The sequence below is a fragment of the Chlorocebus sabaeus genome, chromosome 7 (assembly GCF_047675955.1).
Source record: "Chlorocebus sabaeus isolate Y175 chromosome 7, mChlSab1.0.hap1, whole genome shotgun sequence".
Classification (NCBI taxonomy): domain Eukaryota; kingdom Metazoa; phylum Chordata; class Mammalia; order Primates; family Cercopithecidae; genus Chlorocebus; species Chlorocebus sabaeus.
In genome coordinates this window covers 40,228,284-40,247,781 of record NC_132910.1, presented here as the reverse complement: position 1 = coordinate 40,247,781, position 19,498 = coordinate 40,228,284, and the positions used below count along the sequence as shown (strand labels likewise).

At 37.5% G+C, this 19,498-nt stretch overlaps 2 protein-coding genes across 13 annotated transcripts in view; one reads left to right on the top strand and one right to left on the bottom strand.

The window, feature by feature from the left end:
- LOC103235964 (ubiquitin-ribosomal protein eL40 fusion protein-like) overlaps nt 1–19,049 on the bottom strand; it is a 66,429-nt gene extending 47,380 nt beyond the window's left edge. The window contains exon 1 of the mRNA XM_073017483.1: nt 13,920–19,049. The gene's annotated coding sequence lies outside the window, so the exon portion shown is untranslated. The remainder of the gene's footprint in view (nt 1–13,919) is intronic.
- Nucleotides 1–19,498, top strand: part of FAM13A (family with sequence similarity 13 member A) — a 375,981-nt gene that overhangs the window by 332,231 nt on the left and 24,252 nt on the right. For all 12 annotated transcript variants that reach the window (XM_007999242.3, XM_007999239.3, XM_007999240.3 and 9 more), the window contains 3 exons: nt 2,601–2,677; nt 3,068–3,110; nt 11,458–11,605. In XM_007999242.3, the coding sequence (XP_007997433.1) occupies nt 2,601–2,677; nt 3,068–3,110; nt 11,458–11,605 (268 nt within the window). The remainder of the gene's footprint in view (nt 1–2,600; nt 2,678–3,067; nt 3,111–11,457; nt 11,606–19,498) is intronic.

Sequence of the window (19,498 nt, the reverse complement as noted above, 5' to 3'; positions counted from 1 at the left end):
ACATCTTCTAACTGAAATATCTCTAAATATATATAATGCTATTATGTTTTATTTTCTGTTCACTCTTATTCTTTCTGAATATTTCTTTTTTATTTTATTTTTTTCTTTTAAGCTATCTCCTACAGGAAGGATCTGAATATTTCTTAGCCTTGATCTGAAATGATTAGTTCTTTGGAAATAGTCATTTACATGTAATTATGAATGTATCATTTCATTGGCGCTGCTGTGAAATGAACTGAAGATAGAGGATTGTGCTTTCCTTTGGAATTCATGTTTCAGAGCTTTAGGAAAACCTAATACTATTGCACTAGATCTTACACTAAAGATTCTGATAATCTATTGAAGATTTCCAATGGGAACAAAGATTCTTTGTCGTAGATACATCCCTCTTCATCAGGAAAGTCACATTCAGGTAATAAGAGCAATTATTCTTGATTTAATGGGAGCCGTTTTATAAAGTCCTCTTCTAACTCAAACTTTAGAGGTATGAATAAAATTGAATGTTGTAATTTTTAATTTCTCGGATCCATTCTAAAATTATCTAAGTGTGTAAGTTGATGCTCAGTATTCTAGTATTCTAATGGCAGACACAAACACTGTATTTCCTGTTCTTCGGACAGTGTCTTGACTGTGAACAAATAACAGTAAAATATTTTCCTTGGAGACATTATAACAAACATCTTGGAGATATTATAACAAATAACAATAAAATGTTTTTCTTGGTTCAGAAACAATAACATCAACAAGTCATTAATTATATTATTAACAGTATTCATTAAACGTACCAGGCATTATTCTATTTTTTTTTTTTTTTTTTTTTGAGACGGAGTCTCTCAGTGTTGCTAGGCTGGAGTGCAGTGGCGCAGTCTCAGCTCACTGCAACCTCCGCCTCCCAGGTTCAAGCAGTTCTCCTGCCTCAGCCTCCCAAGTAGCTGGGACTGCAGGCATGTGCCACCACACCCAGCTAATTTTTGCATTTTTAGTAGAGATGGGGTTTCACTATGTTGGTCAGGATAGTCTCTATCTCTTGACCTCGTGATCTGCCCGCCTCAGCCTCCCAAAGTGCTGGGATTACAGGTGTGAGTCACCATGCCCATCGTTATTCTAGTACTTTATATATCACTTTATTTAATCCTCATGACCACCCTATGTTAACTATTGTTGCCATCTTCATTTTCCAGGTGAGGAAATTAAGGCTGAAGTAGGGTCATACAATTGGCAAATGGTGGAACTGGAATTCTAACCCAAGTATTCTGATTCAGAGCCACCGTCATAACTATTATGTTATGATATCTCTCTTTGTTTCTATTCTTTAATGGAGCCCAGGGTGTCAAACTGAGAATTCCAGGCAGATTGGCCAAACCAACATAAATGGAAAATAATTCAGCTATCTACCAAGCCAAAGATTAGTTTTCTGTTCTAATTATGTGTTTATTTTGTGGAGATCATTGTAAATACCAACTTCATGGGATTATTGTGAACCTTAATTAGATTTACTTAGTAAAGGGTTTTATTATAATGGAATGTTATTGATATGTAGATGAACATATGTTACTTTCATATATGTATAATTTACTCTGATGACACAGGATGAGTGGATTATGCTTAATATCCTTTTAATGCAGATATAAATCTGAGTTAACAAAATTCAGGTCCAAATTTCCAAGGCAGCTTTGTTTTTGAGTTTGCTGAATTCAGATATTCTCTTGTTTGCTTATGTGTAATCTCCCTTCAAGGAAATGGCTTACTTATTCTGTTCCAGTCACCTGAATGATATTTAGAAAGCATTGGCCATATTCACAGAGGCAGTCAAAAAAATCTTACATATATGCCTCCTGGTAAGCATTAACCCTACCTGGTCAGCTGAAAATACATACTATTCAAATTAGGTTTTCTGTCTTTTTCCATCTTGGCTAATATAAAGATTAACATTAAATATTGTAGAAAGAAAGGTTCTTAAATTTTCATTTCTGTTTATAGATATTTTACAGCTTATGTATAAGCTACATGTTACTCCAGATAATTTTAGCAGTGTACACTGAGTATGTGTATGTGTGTGTGTGCATATATGTATGTATGTATATATACATATATGTGTATACTCCACCTTCAATTTTATCAATATACACTGAATATATATAAATGTGTGTATGCATATGTATATATACATTCTTAAACATATGTATATATATAGAGAGAGAGAGAGAGAGAAAATGTTACATCAGTTTCTGATGAGATTCGAGGTCAGATTCCTGTATTCTAAGTCTGACCCACCCTGATTCTGTAACAATCTGGGTTTTGCTATTTAGCTGTCCAATGTGGATAACACCTGAGAGAGACATTATAGGGCACAATGGCCATTTCTGTGATGCTGTCACATATCTTTGTTAAAAGGATGGTAAAGTTCAATAGACAATTCTATGAAAGTAGGATATAATAAACTGTCATAATTTTACTAGTTTAAACAAAGATAAAAATATGAGGACTAGAATTAGTTTATATATACATATTATGTGATTTTTCTATTTTAAAGAAAGGAGGGTCTGTGTTGCATATTTCTTACCATTCCTGTTGGGCAACCAATAATGGTTCTGTTACAGAATATGGAAAGTCTCAATTCTACACGATCTCATGAGAGAACTGGACCTGATGGTTTTGAACGGATGTCCGATGAAAGGTAATTTTAGAATTATCTCCTCATATTCTTTCCAAGGGCAGGAAAAAGTTATTTTCATGTAATGCAATGTGAATTATAAGAACTAAAAAGAATGGAATTAAAAGACTATATATTTACCAGCAATATTTTATAGCAAGGAAAATGCTTAGAATAGAAAATCTATCACAGTGCTATTGAAGGCAAACAACTGTAGTCATGTTTATTTGTTTTTCCAGTTTGCTTTGTTTTGATTAATTTTTTGTTTTGTGTTTTGTTTTTGAATTTTGTAAGTATTAGGCTTAGAGCTACTCAACATACTCTTAAAATAAAATTGTAATATCAATGGATGAAAAAATTGTTATAAAACAAGTAGATATTTTATGATTTTGTTGTTGTTGCTGTTATTTATAGGAAAGGAAGTGAAAAAGATGGTGGACACACTCAGCATTTCGAGGTGAGTAACTAACAAGCAAGAGTAAGACTGTGATGGGGCTGTTCATACACTCTTCAGTGTACCTCTGAAATATTAGTCTGTCAGTAAGGGACAATGAGTTAAGTAATATGACTGTGATTGATTAGAAAGGCAAATACCAAACTTAAAGATTCCTTGAGAAATCATAAGAACTCCATTATTTTCCTTTGTGAATTATTTTGTTTGGCTTATGATGATAAACTTTAGTAGCACAAGAATTTATCTTTAGATTTTCTATAAAGTAAAACAAAACAAAAAGTCAAAGCTACTGGTTTTATTTTCCACAATTTGATGCATTTTTTTAAGTGATTGAAATATGTAGGTAGTAAGTCTTAGTCACAAGGATTAGGTCATGAATCTTCAAATTAACGTAAATTCACTTTGAGTTACTTAATCCAAATTGTTTGCTGAGTTTTGTCTCTCATTTTAAATAGACATTGGAGAAAAAAGTCTCTCACCTCCCTTATGTCATCTGTATCTTCAAGTTTCATTTACTTCTCTGGCCTCCCACTTGTCCTCCAGGCATCACCATGCTGACCCAAGTATTTGGTTTCCCTTTCTCCCAACTCCAGCTCCCATTCAGTGTGCTGAGCATCATTTTTATTTCATGTATGTGTATGCAATCTACTACCTCCAAATACTTCCAACTCCACCTTCAATCTTATCAGTTTTGCTTTTCAAGAAATAAAGTTTTTCTTAACCCACTCTTAAATTCTGACTCTCGATATAAAGAGAACATTCCCTCTAACCCAATAATTCTTAATCTCTGTTGGGCACTGACCAAATTCACTGATGGATTTAATCAACAACATATATTAAATCCTACTAGGTACAGGTACTGTGCTAGGAGCTGGGATTTAATGACAACCACAGTCTATTCCCCCATGGAGTTTTACAGCTTAAAAATCAGAAAGCTACAGACCCTCTTAGAAAATTGTATTATCATTAAAAAATGTGCATGACACCAATATGGCACAAGTATACATATGTAACAAACCTGCACGTTATGCACATGTACCCTAGAACTTAAAGTATAATAATAATTTTTAAAGTGCATAAAAATCCTAGAAATTAATCCCCACTCCCTGAACACACACTAACGCTCATATCTACTGTATTCAACTCTTGTCATATATATACTTCTTCACTAGATAATTTAGCCACATAATAGGAGGGGAATGCTTCCTCTTTCTGACCCCACAGCTTCTGAGCCACTTTTTTCATCTATTTCCAACTCATTTATGCTTCCTTCCTTGGGATCCAGGCAACAAGCTGACATTCTTTTCTTGTCTTTAGGCATCTTTTTAAAGATCATGTTTCCCCCATGTTAGTGTCATGTTGTGTTTTGTTTTTTATGGTTTTATCCTTTCACTGCCATCTTTCTCCACTCACAGCAAGCACCTACTCATCTCCCATCTAACATGATTTTAAAGAAAATTGCTTTGCCAGTCTCCTGGAGAGGTCTTCTCAGTTCTTTCCTTTTGTGCTTGTTATCTTTTATGAGATAAAAGGGAATAAAAGTAACTTTTGTGGATGGACTTCATAGCATTAACTCATAAATTCCAAGTAGCACACAAACTAAATGGCAAACTAAACTGAACTCAGTCTGCCTTGGTCTTTGGTGGACAGCTCCCAGGGCAGTGGATGAATCATGGGGAAACAATCTCACATCCTTCTTCCATGTGCCAAGTCTTCTTCTTATGTGTGTTATCCATGTGCAGCCACCAATCAGTGCCCAGTGCCACTGCTGGCACTGCTTAGGCATTCACTAATAATAATCATTGTCATCATGATGGTTTTGGTTAGGAGATAAAATTAGATGGTGAACTAAAATCTAGACTAACCTCTCCATGTCACCTTTCTATCACAGCTGCACCAAAGGAGAAAAATAAGACATCACTCCTCAAGATTGGGATGATTTCTACTTGTGAAAGCATGTGCTTCTTTCACTGAAGGAAATTTATTGTGTTATTATCCATGAAAGACAGTGAAAAGAACTGTTTTCCATTTTGTAGGGGTTTTTCCTTTGTTTCAGTATGCTGTTATTTACTACTTTTTAATATATTTAGTACTTCCTAAAACTTACACCACCCAATATTTAATCTAGTTTTCTAGTAAAAACATCAATAACCTTTCATTTTCAGTGATGAAAAATAAGTCTATACTTTGGTTGCTCCTCCTAGAGTTCTGTTTAACCAGTATTTATTTTGTTTCAGGTCTCATTGCATAAGATTGAGATGTCAGATTTTACATGTCCACTATTGAATATATATTGTAATATTTCTAATTTTGTTTTCCATTAAGATAGACTTCGTCCTTATTAGTATTGTGATTTAAAATTCTCCTTGTAAGATCTCAGATTCATATAAGATAACATAGCAAATGACAGCTTTTGCGGAAAGGTGATTTTTTTGGGGGGACTACTGTTTCCATTAGAATGAGGAACACTTGTTTTCAGCCTCAGAAATGCTCTTTAGAGACAGGCAGAGAGAGGCTTCTCTTAGATCTGCCGCTCGAAGGCAAATGAAGTTAGAACTGTGACCTCAGTTCTTAAATAATCAGTTTGCAGCCTTAAATGTGTTTTGTTTGAAGGTATGTGTTGAAAGTGAACATGAGCTTATCCCTTTATTTAATCTTTTTAATTTATTTTAATTATGCAACTAATCTTGTCCAAAAAGAAGTTCTCCTGAGATCTCAGATGGGCATTGATCAATAATAGTTACCGATTTCTATTTCATAAGAGTTCCTTATGTGGTTTGGATTAAAATTTGTTTAGTGACACACCGCCAATGAGAAAAAAAGTCAGGAGTCACTTTGAAATGTCCAAAATTAAAGTACAATTTCTTCAGGTAGGTTCAGAAAGGCTGATATTTTAATAAAATATTCTGTCTGGGCAATATGAAATGACATAACATGAGGAAGAGCCTAGCACACTGCTCCCTGGGCATGCAGAATCTACAGTCTTTGTTCTTCTGTGTATTTTTAAACTCTTTTAACAAACTACAAGTATCCAGAAGAGAGGTAATCCTTAAAACTAGCATTTTGTAGATTCTAAAAGATATCCCTGAAATTACCGATTTTCAGAGTTCTGTTTCCAAGGGAGTTTATACTTTACGCTTCAATTTAATCCCTGTTTTCTATGATGAAAATATTATATTCTTCTCTATAAAATCCAGAATATTAAAACTAAAATCTTACAATGAATCTCTGTTGAGAAGTCAAAACAAGTAAGAATTATTAACTACATGTGAGGGAATTACATTATCTGGGAGAGATCATTTTATGTCAGAATTACAAGGTCATTGAAGTGTTAAGTTCTTTCAAAATATTTTTACATTCTTTATGCTTTCTAAGCCTACTGCTTAAGAGAGCTTAGAAGCATACCTTTGATAACAAACAAGACATTCATAATTTTAAAAAAAGACTAGTTCCATGTTTCTTATCCTGCTTCAAAACAAAAAGGAAAAGAAATAGAAGGAGAGAAGACAAGGCTTTTCAATCAAGACTGAGAATTAATATTAGTTATCACAAGATCTTAAGTGCAGGCTCTTATTTGCCCTGAAAAAGTGAATTTCTGAAAAGTATTTATGAAATGGATGACTGTTATTTTGACTTCACTGTTTTCATGGAAGCTTTAGGACTTTGTTTTAATATTATAACCAGAAAAATTAACAAGCTCTATTTACTTCACATTCGCTTCCAAATCAATCCAATAGCCAAAGCCTAATGAAGCTTTGGAGTTCACATGGATTTTGAAAATTTATGTCCACTTTTCCTTTATTGTCAGGCCAAACAAAAAATGTTTGTGGTTCTGTGTAGTTCTTCTGTTAATACTGTCGTTTCTTCCTATGCAAATTGTATTATATGGCATATTTTCTGATATTGTCATTCCTGGCTCTGATAAACTATTAGGCCACTTAACTATATCCTGTACAGGGCAATAGAACGAATAAAAGAAAAATTCACCAACTATTTGAAGCCAGAGAAAGAGCAGGATCACATAAAGTCTGAGGATAGAAAAAGGTAGGTCCAGCTGGACAGGGACAAGTCTTGGCAAAGATTAGACTGATAGCTTCATAATTAACGGCTCCTTGACCTGAATGTGAAATGTTACCTGAGGCTCCAGGAGAGATGAGCTCTCTTCATATTTGCCCCCTAGCATCCTACGTTTCTTTTATAACACACATGATACTTGGCACATGTATGTTCAGTGTCTCTCTCTTGCACTAAATCCCTTATCTTGCTTGCTACTAAATTCCAGTGCCAAGGACATAGCATGTGTTCAGTAAACACTTGCCAAATGTATGAATGAATGAATGGGAAAGGAAGGTAGGGTATAGATGGAAATAACATTGTTTGTAGTTCCTATAGGCTGTTTTATACACACTTTTCATTTTAATCCTCACAGACCTTACAGAGTCTTGTTCCTGTATTTGAGGAAAAAAAAAAAAAAGCTAAAGTTCAAAGACGTTTACTCACTGAAAGTCTTGCAGCTAGTAAAGCTGGTGTCTAAACGTGAGGCTCTGCCTCTAAAACCCATCCTAATATGCCATACTGTGTTGTCTCACCTAAAAGCCAAACACTCGATTTGTTTCAATACACAAATATTTGGTGTGTTTTCATATAGTGCAGCATTTTTGACAATGTTTAGCATATGACATCACAGTACAAGGATCTTGGAGTTGAAAATTGTGAAATTAATTTACTTTGTGATTTAACAGAAGATATTAGACATGTAAACAACAAAAGTAGAAACCAAAAAATTTTTATATTTGAGAATGCCTTTGACATTTTAAACTTAATGATCTAGTAGGAGAAACAGATAATATTTGCAATACTATGTGAAGAGCCCTGTTAGAGAGGATGGTGCACCTGGGCAAGATGCTTCACCCAGACTGTGCTAACATTTGAAGGCAGGGCGTTTTCTATGCTAGTGTTTACGGAGCCTGAAGAACTTCACCATGGGCCATAGGACATAGGATAGGCTCCCTGGCATCCACATGCACAAAAAACCATCAGCAGTCTGCAACCCCAGGCAAGACAACCCTGTCACATCATAGACCAGCAGGGCCAAAAGTTGGGACTTGGGCAAGTAAGAAAGCAACCTCAGGGATTGATGGGAGCACAGCAGGACAGGGCCAGTCTGTACGTGCGTTTCCACATGCAGTTGGAGTGTGCTGTGCTTAGTGTGTCCAGGGCTATGCCAGCTGGTATAGGTTTGTGTAGGAGGGATCTCTCCACTGCTGTACCACAAATCAGCCAGGAAGTACAGAAGCTCATGTAAGTTGACATAGGTCTATGATGTGAATGACCTAATGCCTCATTATATATGACACATCCTCACCCTCTGTATAGAATGGCTCTGGCCGTCCTTTCCTGGATTCCAGAAACAGTGACCTCTGTACTATTCCTGAAACATAGAAAAACTGACCGTGCCCCAGAGCCTTTGCACTTGGCTTCTTTCTTCCTGGAATGCTCTTTCCACAAATGGCCCACTTTCTCACCTCCTGTCACTTTATCACAGAGACCATCCCTGACCACTCAATATAAAACAGAGGCCTCCACCACTACCACCAACATCCCTCTTACTTTATTTTTCTTTTGTTATATTCCTTTATTTTTCTCCAGAACCCTAACAGTTTTTTGTTAACTGTCTTCTCTGTAAGACTCATTATGACAGAGATTTTGTGTATCCACCGTAGTTTCACCAGTGTGTGAAAAAAACATCTAGCAAATAGTAGGTACTGAAAAATGATTTCTTTTGAATAAGTTTTGTCTTTGTATCTCTAAAGACATAATAGGCAGCCCTATTATGAAATAATATTTTTTGAATATATAAGTATATAATACTTAGCCCAGTATATAAGGCCTTTCACAGTCCAGCATCTACTTAGCTGACACCCTTGCTATCTGCCATCCCCCCTTCTTGTCCTAAGCGCTAGTCACCCTGAAACTTCTCTTGCTGTGGCCAAGCATGCCACGCTCTCATGCCTGCATCTGCACTTGGTATTCCTCCTTCCTTCTGTGTGATGTGCCGTCCTCCCTCACCCCTCCAGCCCACACCTATCTGCCCCCAAATCAAAATTTCTATTGCTGATTCATGATGGATACGCTAGTGGCTCTTTTCACTAAAATGTTTTCATAATGCATTTGACATTGTCTTCCTTCCTTTGTTGCAGTATGCCTCCCCTCAAATTGCAAATGTATTTGCCTTGTCTCCAATTCCTCTCTCTAGCAATTCTGAGGCGTGCCAGTGTTTTATTCATTTGTCTTCATACGGTGTCAGATAGTAGTAGAGAAAGAATGATGGCTTTCATTTGTATCTCTCCTGCCCCAGACATCATGCTAGAGGCCCTTCATACCTTCTGACAGATCTTCAAAAGAACTTTGCAAAGTTGGTATCACTTATATCATTTTAAAGGTTAGGTAATGGAGGCTTGGAAAAGGGAAGCAACTCAGCCAGGGCACCAGGCTAGTAAATGTCAGAGCCACACTTCAAACCCAGGTCTGCCTGTAAGCAAAACCCTTGTCCTTTCCATGGCATGATGACGTAAATGACTTGATGTATGTTCCTTGTGAAGGAAATACCATACTTGAAAAATGAAATCGTATTTCTAGTATTCTTTTTTTGATGCCTGTAAAGGTAATGAGCATTTTAAATCTTTTTGAGAAAATGCTTATTTGCTGTATGCATATTCTCACTCTCTTTTGCTTTCCCCCGCCCGCACCCCCGCTCCCCGACAACCCAGGCACACACACAATTGGTGACTGAGTGGCTTTGTAACTTAAAAAGCTGAGAACTAGATTTGGGCATTTAACCCTGGTCCACTTAGGCTTTAGCTTCAGGGAAAAATACTTTTTGTGACATAAATGCCTAATCTGGCTTTTTCCCCAGTAAACAAACTGCATTTTTAAAGTATCTTAAATCTCCAGATTTACTTGGCATTTCTATAAGACTTTAGTAGCTCATCAGGACCCGAATGATGGTATTTCATTTTATCCCAAATGTGAAGAAAATATGTCTCCATGCATCATTTCAGGGAAATATAATAGTAGAAATCCCTGGCTATTCCCTGATGATTTCAAAGTGGGTTGGATAGCTATTAAAAGTAACTGCCAGTCTTAAGTAGTGCTTTAAGCATAGGAACGTTTCTCATACATTAATGAAATCACTTATGATTTCCAGATGTTTTTAGTTTTTTCATTTATAGTATATTTGCCAAAGTACATTTGTAGTTACTCCAAAAGAAGATCTTTTGTACCCATCTGTACTACTTAAGGAATACATTTGTGAGCAAACTGTTTCATAAACACTTTTGTTTATAATTGTATGAGACAGGGAAGACTGACAGTGGTTGAATTTACGAATGACCCAGAGAACAAGGCTTAAAAAAAATTAATTTCAGTGCAATTTGTTTAAACATAAAATTATTGATTTGAATATCAGCCTTTTGGGGAGGATTTCTCCATTCCCTCAGATGTCCTAGCCTGGTGTAAGCAAGTATAGCCAAGTATTTAATATTCAGAGTAGATGAATAGTAGGAAAACAAGTGACAGTTGCGTATTTGTAAGACATGAATTATGCATCACTGACTTGCCAGCTCTTGACTTTTTACTTAAAAAAAATTGCTCCCTGTGTAATTTTGGCTCATTTCCAGAGTCCGTATTCTTTACTGCTAGCTGAGATGAGACACCAAACCCCGGTGCTGTTTGAATTTGCGCAAACAATGCTTTAATACCCAGAGCTCCTCCATAAATAGTCTGTTCTCCCAGTACTCAGCGAGAAAACAACCACAGGAAATCTGGGAATGTGCAGCTAGCCCTGCTTAATTGATCTAAGCAGCCAGGGCTGGCAGGGGAGCTTTCACGTACACAGCCTCTGTTCCTGGCTCGCAGGACTGTTTACCTAAGGGGCAAAGAAGTCCACCTGCGAAAGACACCATGTTGCTACTACAGCCTTAGCAACAGCAGTAGCCCGGTTTTCGTTGTTGTTGTTTACAGTCAGGAGAGCCATACTCCTTTAAGAAAACACCAAACTCCTTTCCCTCATTCCTGGCCCCAATCAGTAATCACCAAGACTGTCAGCTGCCTGCAGTTATCGGGAAGAGCAGCCTGGGGAAAGTTAAAGGAGCACAGATGGACAGTTGCTTTCTGCATGCAAGTGGCCAGCTAGGATCCGGGGGGCATCCAGCCATGATTTTTATTTCTGTACTGGATGCATTAGCAGCTGTGGCTTGGAAGGTTTTGTCCTGAAGGAGTGGAATTGCTGCAGACATTTTTGGGTTTGGGCGAACAGTAGATATTTGGGGACATTGTGCTGTTATTGCAGAGCCCCACAATGAAGATCCAGGAGCATCCCAGCCTTTCTGACACTAAACAGCAGAGGAATCAAGATGCCGGTGACCAGCAGGAGAGCTTTGTCTCCGAAGTACCCCAGTTGGACCTGACTGCATTGTGTGATGAAAAGAACTGGGAAGGTAGGGTTGTCTGACACTTGGATGATTTGCCATCATTAAAGCATATATAAATAAGCACAAATGAGAGGCATGTAACCCTGTGAGAGTGTGGGTGAAAGAGAGAGCTATGCATGCAGAAGTAACTGCATTTCTAAATGACTGAAAATCCTTGACCTGGCATAGGAATACCTCAGGGTAAATGTTGCTGAGGGCGGCTGCAATCTAAGAAAGAAAATACGCTTGCCCTTCATCATAGTGTCACCTTGCAGGCCTTTTATTTTTCTTTGTGACTCACCAGGAGCGCTGATATGTGCGTGTCTTTTCCCCCTCATAGTACCAAGCCGAGTAATAGGGAACCGGTGTGCTTGTAGGATTTCTACCTTCTGTGGCGCGATCTTCCACTGCTGCATGCCAGCCGCTGCCTCTTTCATGAAATCTCCTTCCCATTTTTCAAGAACGACGTTTTGGTTTGCTTTGTTTCTATGTTTGTTTTTATGGATAGATTTTTTTTTTCAGGTTAGCAAATTTAAGGAATTTGCTTATCAAAAAGAACACTGAATACATGCATCTTACTGAAAGCCTGTAATACAGTGAGTGCTTCAGATTTTCTAGAGACTTTGGTGAAAACGTTAGAAAGCTACTTGCGAAGAAGAGAGTAGCCTTGTCAAAATTGTGTTTCAGGGAGGATATTGCAGCAGTTTTATCTAGCTGCTTGTTCTTTCATTATCCATGTGTCTGCATCCAAACACATACCAATGTGGAATCCAAAATAAATGCCAGTCTACCTCTATACAGTATGTGCGTGATGGCTGCAAGGAGGGAAAAATTGTGCACCTGATTCCAATACAGCAGCATGACTTAACACAATGACTTACCGGGGGTCTTAGCTGTGAACAATCAGTCCCGTTTCAGCACGTGGATCTCCTTGTCTTCTCTCCCTACCCACTTTCCCCTCTTTTTTAAACCAAGAAGTTATGTTAATGACGTTAGATGAAGGATCAAGAAGAAAGCTGAAAAGACCACCAGGTGAAAAAGAGTAAACTCCATTTCTGGCATCCAGGGCTTCAGTGAAAACAAACTATTTTTTACTCTAGTTCTGTCCTTGCAGTCTAAGAAACCTGTTCTAGTTCTTTTTATATAATTAGGCAGTGGATTTGAGATTTTGTCAGACATTTTCAGCTCAAAAGGCATTCACTGAGCAGCAAAACGCAGGGTTGTTTAATTTATAATTTCAGTTATATATTCCTGAGTACCTTTATGTTCTTTCATTTTTGAGTACTGTGAAATAATCACATGTTAGTTTTTAATTCATACATTAAAAACAACCTTTGCCCCCACCTCCCCCAAAAAAAGTCCCATAGTAGTCACTGTTACCCAAATAAAAGAAAAATGTAGTAACCAAAAAAATAAATGTTATATTTGCACAAGTCTTAGTGATATGGTCTACACTAAAGCTCTAGATAAAAACTAGGATTTTTGGTTAGAATTCAAATTAGCCATATTTTTTCTTTCTCCTAAAATGGACTCAGTTTGTTATTTTTATCTTGGTTAGTCATAAATGTATCGTCTCTCCCAGCCACTGAAATAATGCTAATATAAAGCTGAGAATACTCTTCAGAGTGGCTGCAAGCCAGTTTATAGTTTCCTTAAAGCTATTAACATAAAGAATTTTCCTTCGGATTATAATTGAAGGAACCAACATTTTATTTTAGAAATCTAGATGGATTTTTTTTTAAGTTATTGGAAAAAAATACATTGCATTTTGATAGGCTTGGGAAAGTGGATTGTGTATTCCAAGTAGTTTTTGAGATAACTTGCTTTAACTTTTTTTGTTTTTGTTTTGCCAATTACCGCATTTGTTATTGAACGTACATATCTTTAAAATCTACATGAGTTCACACTAAGGCCATTCTGATCATTTGGTTACTGCTTTCAGTGACCTTTTTTTTTTTAAGCTTATGTACTTATTGTAACTTTAGCATTAATATAGCTATAAGTATAATAAAAGTAAAGGAATTTTTGCATAAAATGAGAGCAATAAGTCTGATCACTAAAATATCACCATTTTTATAGCTAAAATAAGAAAATGGTGTCTTTCCAGTAAGGAATAAACTTTGCACGAATTTGTGAGTGTGAAGCCAGTGCAACAAAATATGTAAACGAAAGTCATAATTAGCAAAAACCACCTGAACCAGTATCCACCTGCAAGCCCCCATCACCAGTCTTCAAACCACCATCCCCTCTTTTGTTTGGTTGCTCCTTCCCATCCCCATACCATAGCTCATACTCTCACATTCGTGTGGAATCGCAGAATATCAGGTGAAGCAATACTTACTGCAGAGGCGAGCACCAGCAGGCTATTCACTAAGTACTGCCCCTCCACACGAAAATGATGTTCAGTGGCTTCTGGGACTCAGTATCAAGGAAACAAAAAGGGAAATGAAACTAATAAATAGATTCCATAGGACATGTAGAATGGAACCCTCACAAAGTGAACGTAGGATCCGAGTCTGGTCATGCTTATTGGCAAATACTAGGCGTACTTTATCCTTTTTAAATATACATAGCTGTTTTATTATTTGCTTTATCCACATGACTGTTATTACTAGGATTTCCTTTCACCAGAGTTAAATGAATATACAAATTTAATATACTATTCTGTGTTATTTAAAGCTCTTCAGAGTTGCATAATTAGAATGTTCCCAAGCAGTCGATTATGTTGATTTGAGGATACTCCTTGTGTAAGTACTGGGATTTAAGCAGTCAGCTACTCTATTCAGTATGTCCTGATGAAATTAAATTTAAAGGGGCATTTTAAGCCAGGCATGGTGGTCTGCACCTGGAGTCCCTACTACTTAAGCGGCTGAAGCAGGAGGATCACTTCAGCCTGGCAGTTCAAAACCAGCCTGGGCAACATAACAATACCCCATTTCAAAAACTGGGGAGCTGGGTGGTATTTTTAAAAGGGCATAAGATACTTCATATATCTAAAACTTACTGCTTGTTGAAAATAACTTTGGAAAGGAAATTCTCTAAAAGTATCATAGAAAAGCAAGAGATCTCAAAAGACCTTCCTCTTGAACCTTCCTATTATACAGATAAGAATACTGAGGCCAAAAGAAGCAAACTGATGATTCAGAGTAACAGTCTCCTCACTTCCACCTGATGCCTCTTTCGAAACAATGTCAGTTTTATATCATTTCAGGCAACAGATCAAAGTAGTTACAAGCCAGATTCCCTGGGTTCAAATCCTGGCTCTGCTGCTTATCAGCTTTACGACAAGTTAGTAAACCTGCCTTGGTTTTCACCTTAATTTTCCCATCTTTAAATAGGGTGGTAACAGTAGGTAATAATGAATAGTCGGTACAGTAGTATCTACTTAATAAGTTTAATGCAAGGATTAAATGAGCTAAAATATGCTAAGTACGCAGCACAGTGTGGGCACTTAGTAGATATTATGTGAGTGTTTTATCTTCCATAAATCTTTCCAAGTATAGTTTCAGGAAAAGACAGCCTAAGTTTGCCTTCTTTGAAACCAGAGCGCAGTTTACCAAATGGCCATGGATGACTCTGAACACAAGAGGAATCAGTATTACTAGGTCCTCTACAGATTTACTAAGGATTAACCATGTCACACCAACCTCCTTTCTTTCTTTGATATTATTAATACTAGACTCTAGATTAGGGAAATGGTGCATTTGAAAAGACTTCAGCTGGGCCTCTGACAGGGCCTTAATGATAGCCTGACTGTCAGAGAAGCAGGAGAGAAGACAGGTGGGGTAGTGAATTAGTAACTGATGAAACAGCTGTTCTTAAATGTGCACATAAGTGGATCAAAGTCAACTCACACGGGGGTATTCTCATTAGGTAAAAAGTCCTCAGCCCTATCCTGTTCCACACATTTATTAATGATTTAAATGGAGCTACTAAGGGCTTGCTTATTAACTTTGCAAACAGGGACAAAGCAGTTATATGAAATGTAAGGATTAAATTTGTGATTGATAAAGCTGACTACTCTAGTTCTTCCTAACTCTGATAGTTTACAAGACTAATTGAACAATTTAATAGGACTAACATTGTTCTAAATTTTGGAACACTAAAAATGTTATAAAATTCTTTCAGTAAAGAGCCTCCTCCACCATGAGGCTTATATCTTTCTATGTCTGGGATGTCCAGGTACCTCCTAACTCAGCTGAGCAGAAAGACGGTTACATCTTGCCAAGGAGTAATGGCTCTAAATAATACAGTTGGAAAGGAAATGTGGAAAACATCAGCCCTCTTAATTCTGTGCAGATTTCTGAGAAATAAATCATCTCAATAGCCGGTTTTCTTTTGTATAGTAAGTGGATCCAGCCAGCCAAGCAGAGAGTAGCTATGTCCCAGTGACCACGATAGCATTACTCAGAGATATGTCCCTCTTTCTACAGAAAATTTCCGTCATATCCATGTGTACTATGGTGTCTGAACTGGAACCCCCCCAGGGCCTAGTCTTTTTTATTACTTCAGTAGCAAGCATGCAGCTTTTATCTCTGTTATTTCAGACCTGCTGCGATGTCAACTGACCTGGGTGGATTAATTTTTAATAGAGAGGCATGTCATACTTATGTCCAGAGTTCACTGTGACGAGACACATGACTAGAAGCAAAACTAACTGTATACAAGGAACTTTGGTCTAGATATGAAAATGCATTTATTTTATGTGGTGCTTTAGCAAGACAGTCCAGTGTGAAGCCTCACATGCCTCCTGTTTTTCCCTTTGAATAATTTTCTTGCAACATCCCTGTCTCTTTCCTTGCTCTAGCATTGCTAGTTAACATATAAAATATTGCCCAAAGTAGCAACTGGGAATGGTAAGTGAATACATTCTCAAAACCAGCTCTCTAGGCAGGCGGTGAAATTAGACCTATTACCTAGCACACTACCTTATTTAGTTCTTTGTTGTTGTTCTAGTTGAGTGCCAACTATCAAAATGTGAGCCTTGTGCTTTTAGATCGTTTCAAACTAAAATGGGGAACAGTTTTACTGATTCCTTAGTTATAGTGAACTGTGTATTACATGTCATTTTATAACTCTTTTGAATAGAAGCCTTAAACTATAAGACGATCGAATAACAGAAAAGAGAGAAAAAGGGGAAAATCATGTAAGCATTTTGTGTTGCATAGATGAGAAACCTTTCACTTCTGTTCTACATGCATACCTTTTTGTTAAAGTCAAAATTCATATAGTTTTACATTTCTCATTTTAAAATAAGTGAGTTCATTCACCCTAACTATATGCTTTAGGAGAAAATGTCACTGATAAGCTAGAATTACTGCAGCTGTGTATTTCCTGTATACCACGGGAGACACTAGGAAAAGGACACATTTGATCTCCCTGTCAGTGAAACAATTGATCAAGAATAAAGCCACAAAATAAAGCTGTGTTAACAAACAAGAAAACTGAGGGATGGCCCTGCCATTAGCCACAAAGCATCAAATAATGATTATTCAGTTCCATGATTAGCCTTTTATAGTGAATTCAAGATCACGGTTTATCTTATCACACACACTTATAAGTAAATATTTGTATACACAGAGACCACCTAGTTGAAAACTTAAAGAAGAGTTATAACATTTTTAAGGAAATATTCTGCTAGATTCTAACACATTAAAGGGCTTCAGGATGTAAGGTAACACCTTTTAAACTAAGTTTTTATGAATAGAAATGTCAAACTAACCAGCACACTCAAATGCCAATATCAACATCAGACTTTGCTTTGCCAAAGCCCTCTGTCCCCAGGAAGGCTTTGCTGCTTTGCCTCTCTGCGGTGAGCTTATTGCCTGCTGCATTACTGTTCGAGCCATCTTAACCCTTTCCCTCTCCTGGGGAAAGTCCTTGCAGAAAATTACGCTGTCTCATGAAATATCATGACAGAGAAGATGCAAGCTGGTCAGTTTAATAGCTCCATTTTCTGCAGCTGACATGTTTTATTTTTTCTAGGGGTTGCTTTCCACTCCCCCCTCGTTACTTCGCCTCTCAGTCCATTTTCTATTCTTTTATGTTGGCAGTTTGAGCTGCTTGTGCCCAAGTCGTCCTACCAGTTAGAAGGAACAGACCGATCATGTTAGCACAAATGATGAAACACCTCCTGTTCGTCTCCAGCTTTCGCCAAGCACATCTACTAGCATGTCCTCTGCCACTTTTTGAGCCTCAATAGATACGAATCTGTCTTTCACACTGCTTTCATTTCTCAGAATGTTTGTATTTTTGTCTGCGTTTCCAGATAACCTAGCTCTCTTTAAATTTCGAGAACCTGTGGACCTCATTCCATAGAAAGTTAATTTTTTTAATTAATATGCTTATCCTCCCTATTATGTGGGATCTACAAAAATCTCAAAGCTGCCACTCTTATGGAAGCACATGGCACATTCTAAGTTGCAGCACGGATCTGGAAGTCAGGAGACTTAGCTTCTAGACCCACCTCTTAGGGTTTCAGTTTCCTTATCTGTCATCTGCCGGGTCGGATCAATCGTTCTCAAACCTGGCCGCACATGAGCATCACCTGGACAGCTTTTAAACTTGTGTGTGTGTGACGGGCAAACACCTGGGCCCTCACCTAAATGTTGTTGACTTGGATGGTATGAGAAGCCTGCGTTCTGGTAGTCATCTATATTTCCCTGTGTGACTTCAATGTGCGGCCAGAATTGAGAAATCACAAAATTAGTTGAGGTATGAAGTCACACCCAGCTGTAACATTCTAGGATTATCTGTTTTTAAATAGAAGCCTGAATAAGCACTTATTTAAGATAGTTTTGCACATTTTATAGTATGATAGGTAGAGGAGCAACTGTTCCATGATTCAAAGTCTAGGAATCCCAGAATTTAAGATCATGGCCAAATTCTAGCCTTGTGTAAATCACAGTAATCCACAAGTAAATTTAAAGCATAACTCATTTTATAATGCAAACATTACAAATGAAATACCTTATATCATCGACATCTATTTTTTTAAATCTTTTAGATGGGTTTTTTAAAATGAGGAAAGGAGTCTATTGAGGTGTCTTACCGTAAATAGAAATAAACAATTGCCTTCTTCCCTCTCTAAATGACAGATCAAGATTCTGTGCTGAGCATGTTATTTTTTTTAACAGATTATCTAAACTGATTTGTACAAATTTGTCCTTTGTAAGGTGTTCGTTTTTTCTCTGTTGGCTAATTTATGTATGCATCTCACTCTAACTGGAGTCTTGAGCAGCTTCTGAAGTTTCGAGCACAAAGCATGCATCTTAAATGTGCTAATCCCAACACACTTAAGCAGAAGCACACAAAACAGCTTACTGGATGACCTCAAGGGAAGTTATAAACTCCTAAATACATAGGCTCTCTCAAGATTGATGTGGTTCCTTAGCTTGACTCCTCAGTTGTTTAGTGAAGGCTGTACAGCTGTGATGCCAAATATCTCCCCCATCAACACATTTTCTTTTTTTTTTTTTTTTCCTTTTTTTTTTTTTTTTTTTGAGACAGAGCCTCACTCTGTCACCCAGGCTGGAGTGCGGTGGCACGATCTCTGCTCACTGCAAACTTTGCCTCCTGGCTTCAAGCGATTCTCGTGCCTCAGCCTCCCGAGTAGCTGAGATTACACACATCCGCTACCAGGCCCAGCTAAATTTTGTATTTTTAGTAGAGATGGGGTTTCACCATGTTGGCCAGGCTGGTCTCAAGCTCCTGATCTCAGGTGATCCGCCTGCCTTGGCCTCCCAAAGTGCTGGGATTGCAGGCGTGCACATTTTCTGTTCAATGATGCCATCAGGTGGAAGAGTTTTGTCACTGATCAACTGGGCTTCCCCCTTCAAGGCTCCTCCCCAGGGTAGCCCTAGCAAATTCTCTTTGGAAAGCCAGTGGGAATGGAAATGAGAGGTAGATAGATGATGGCTG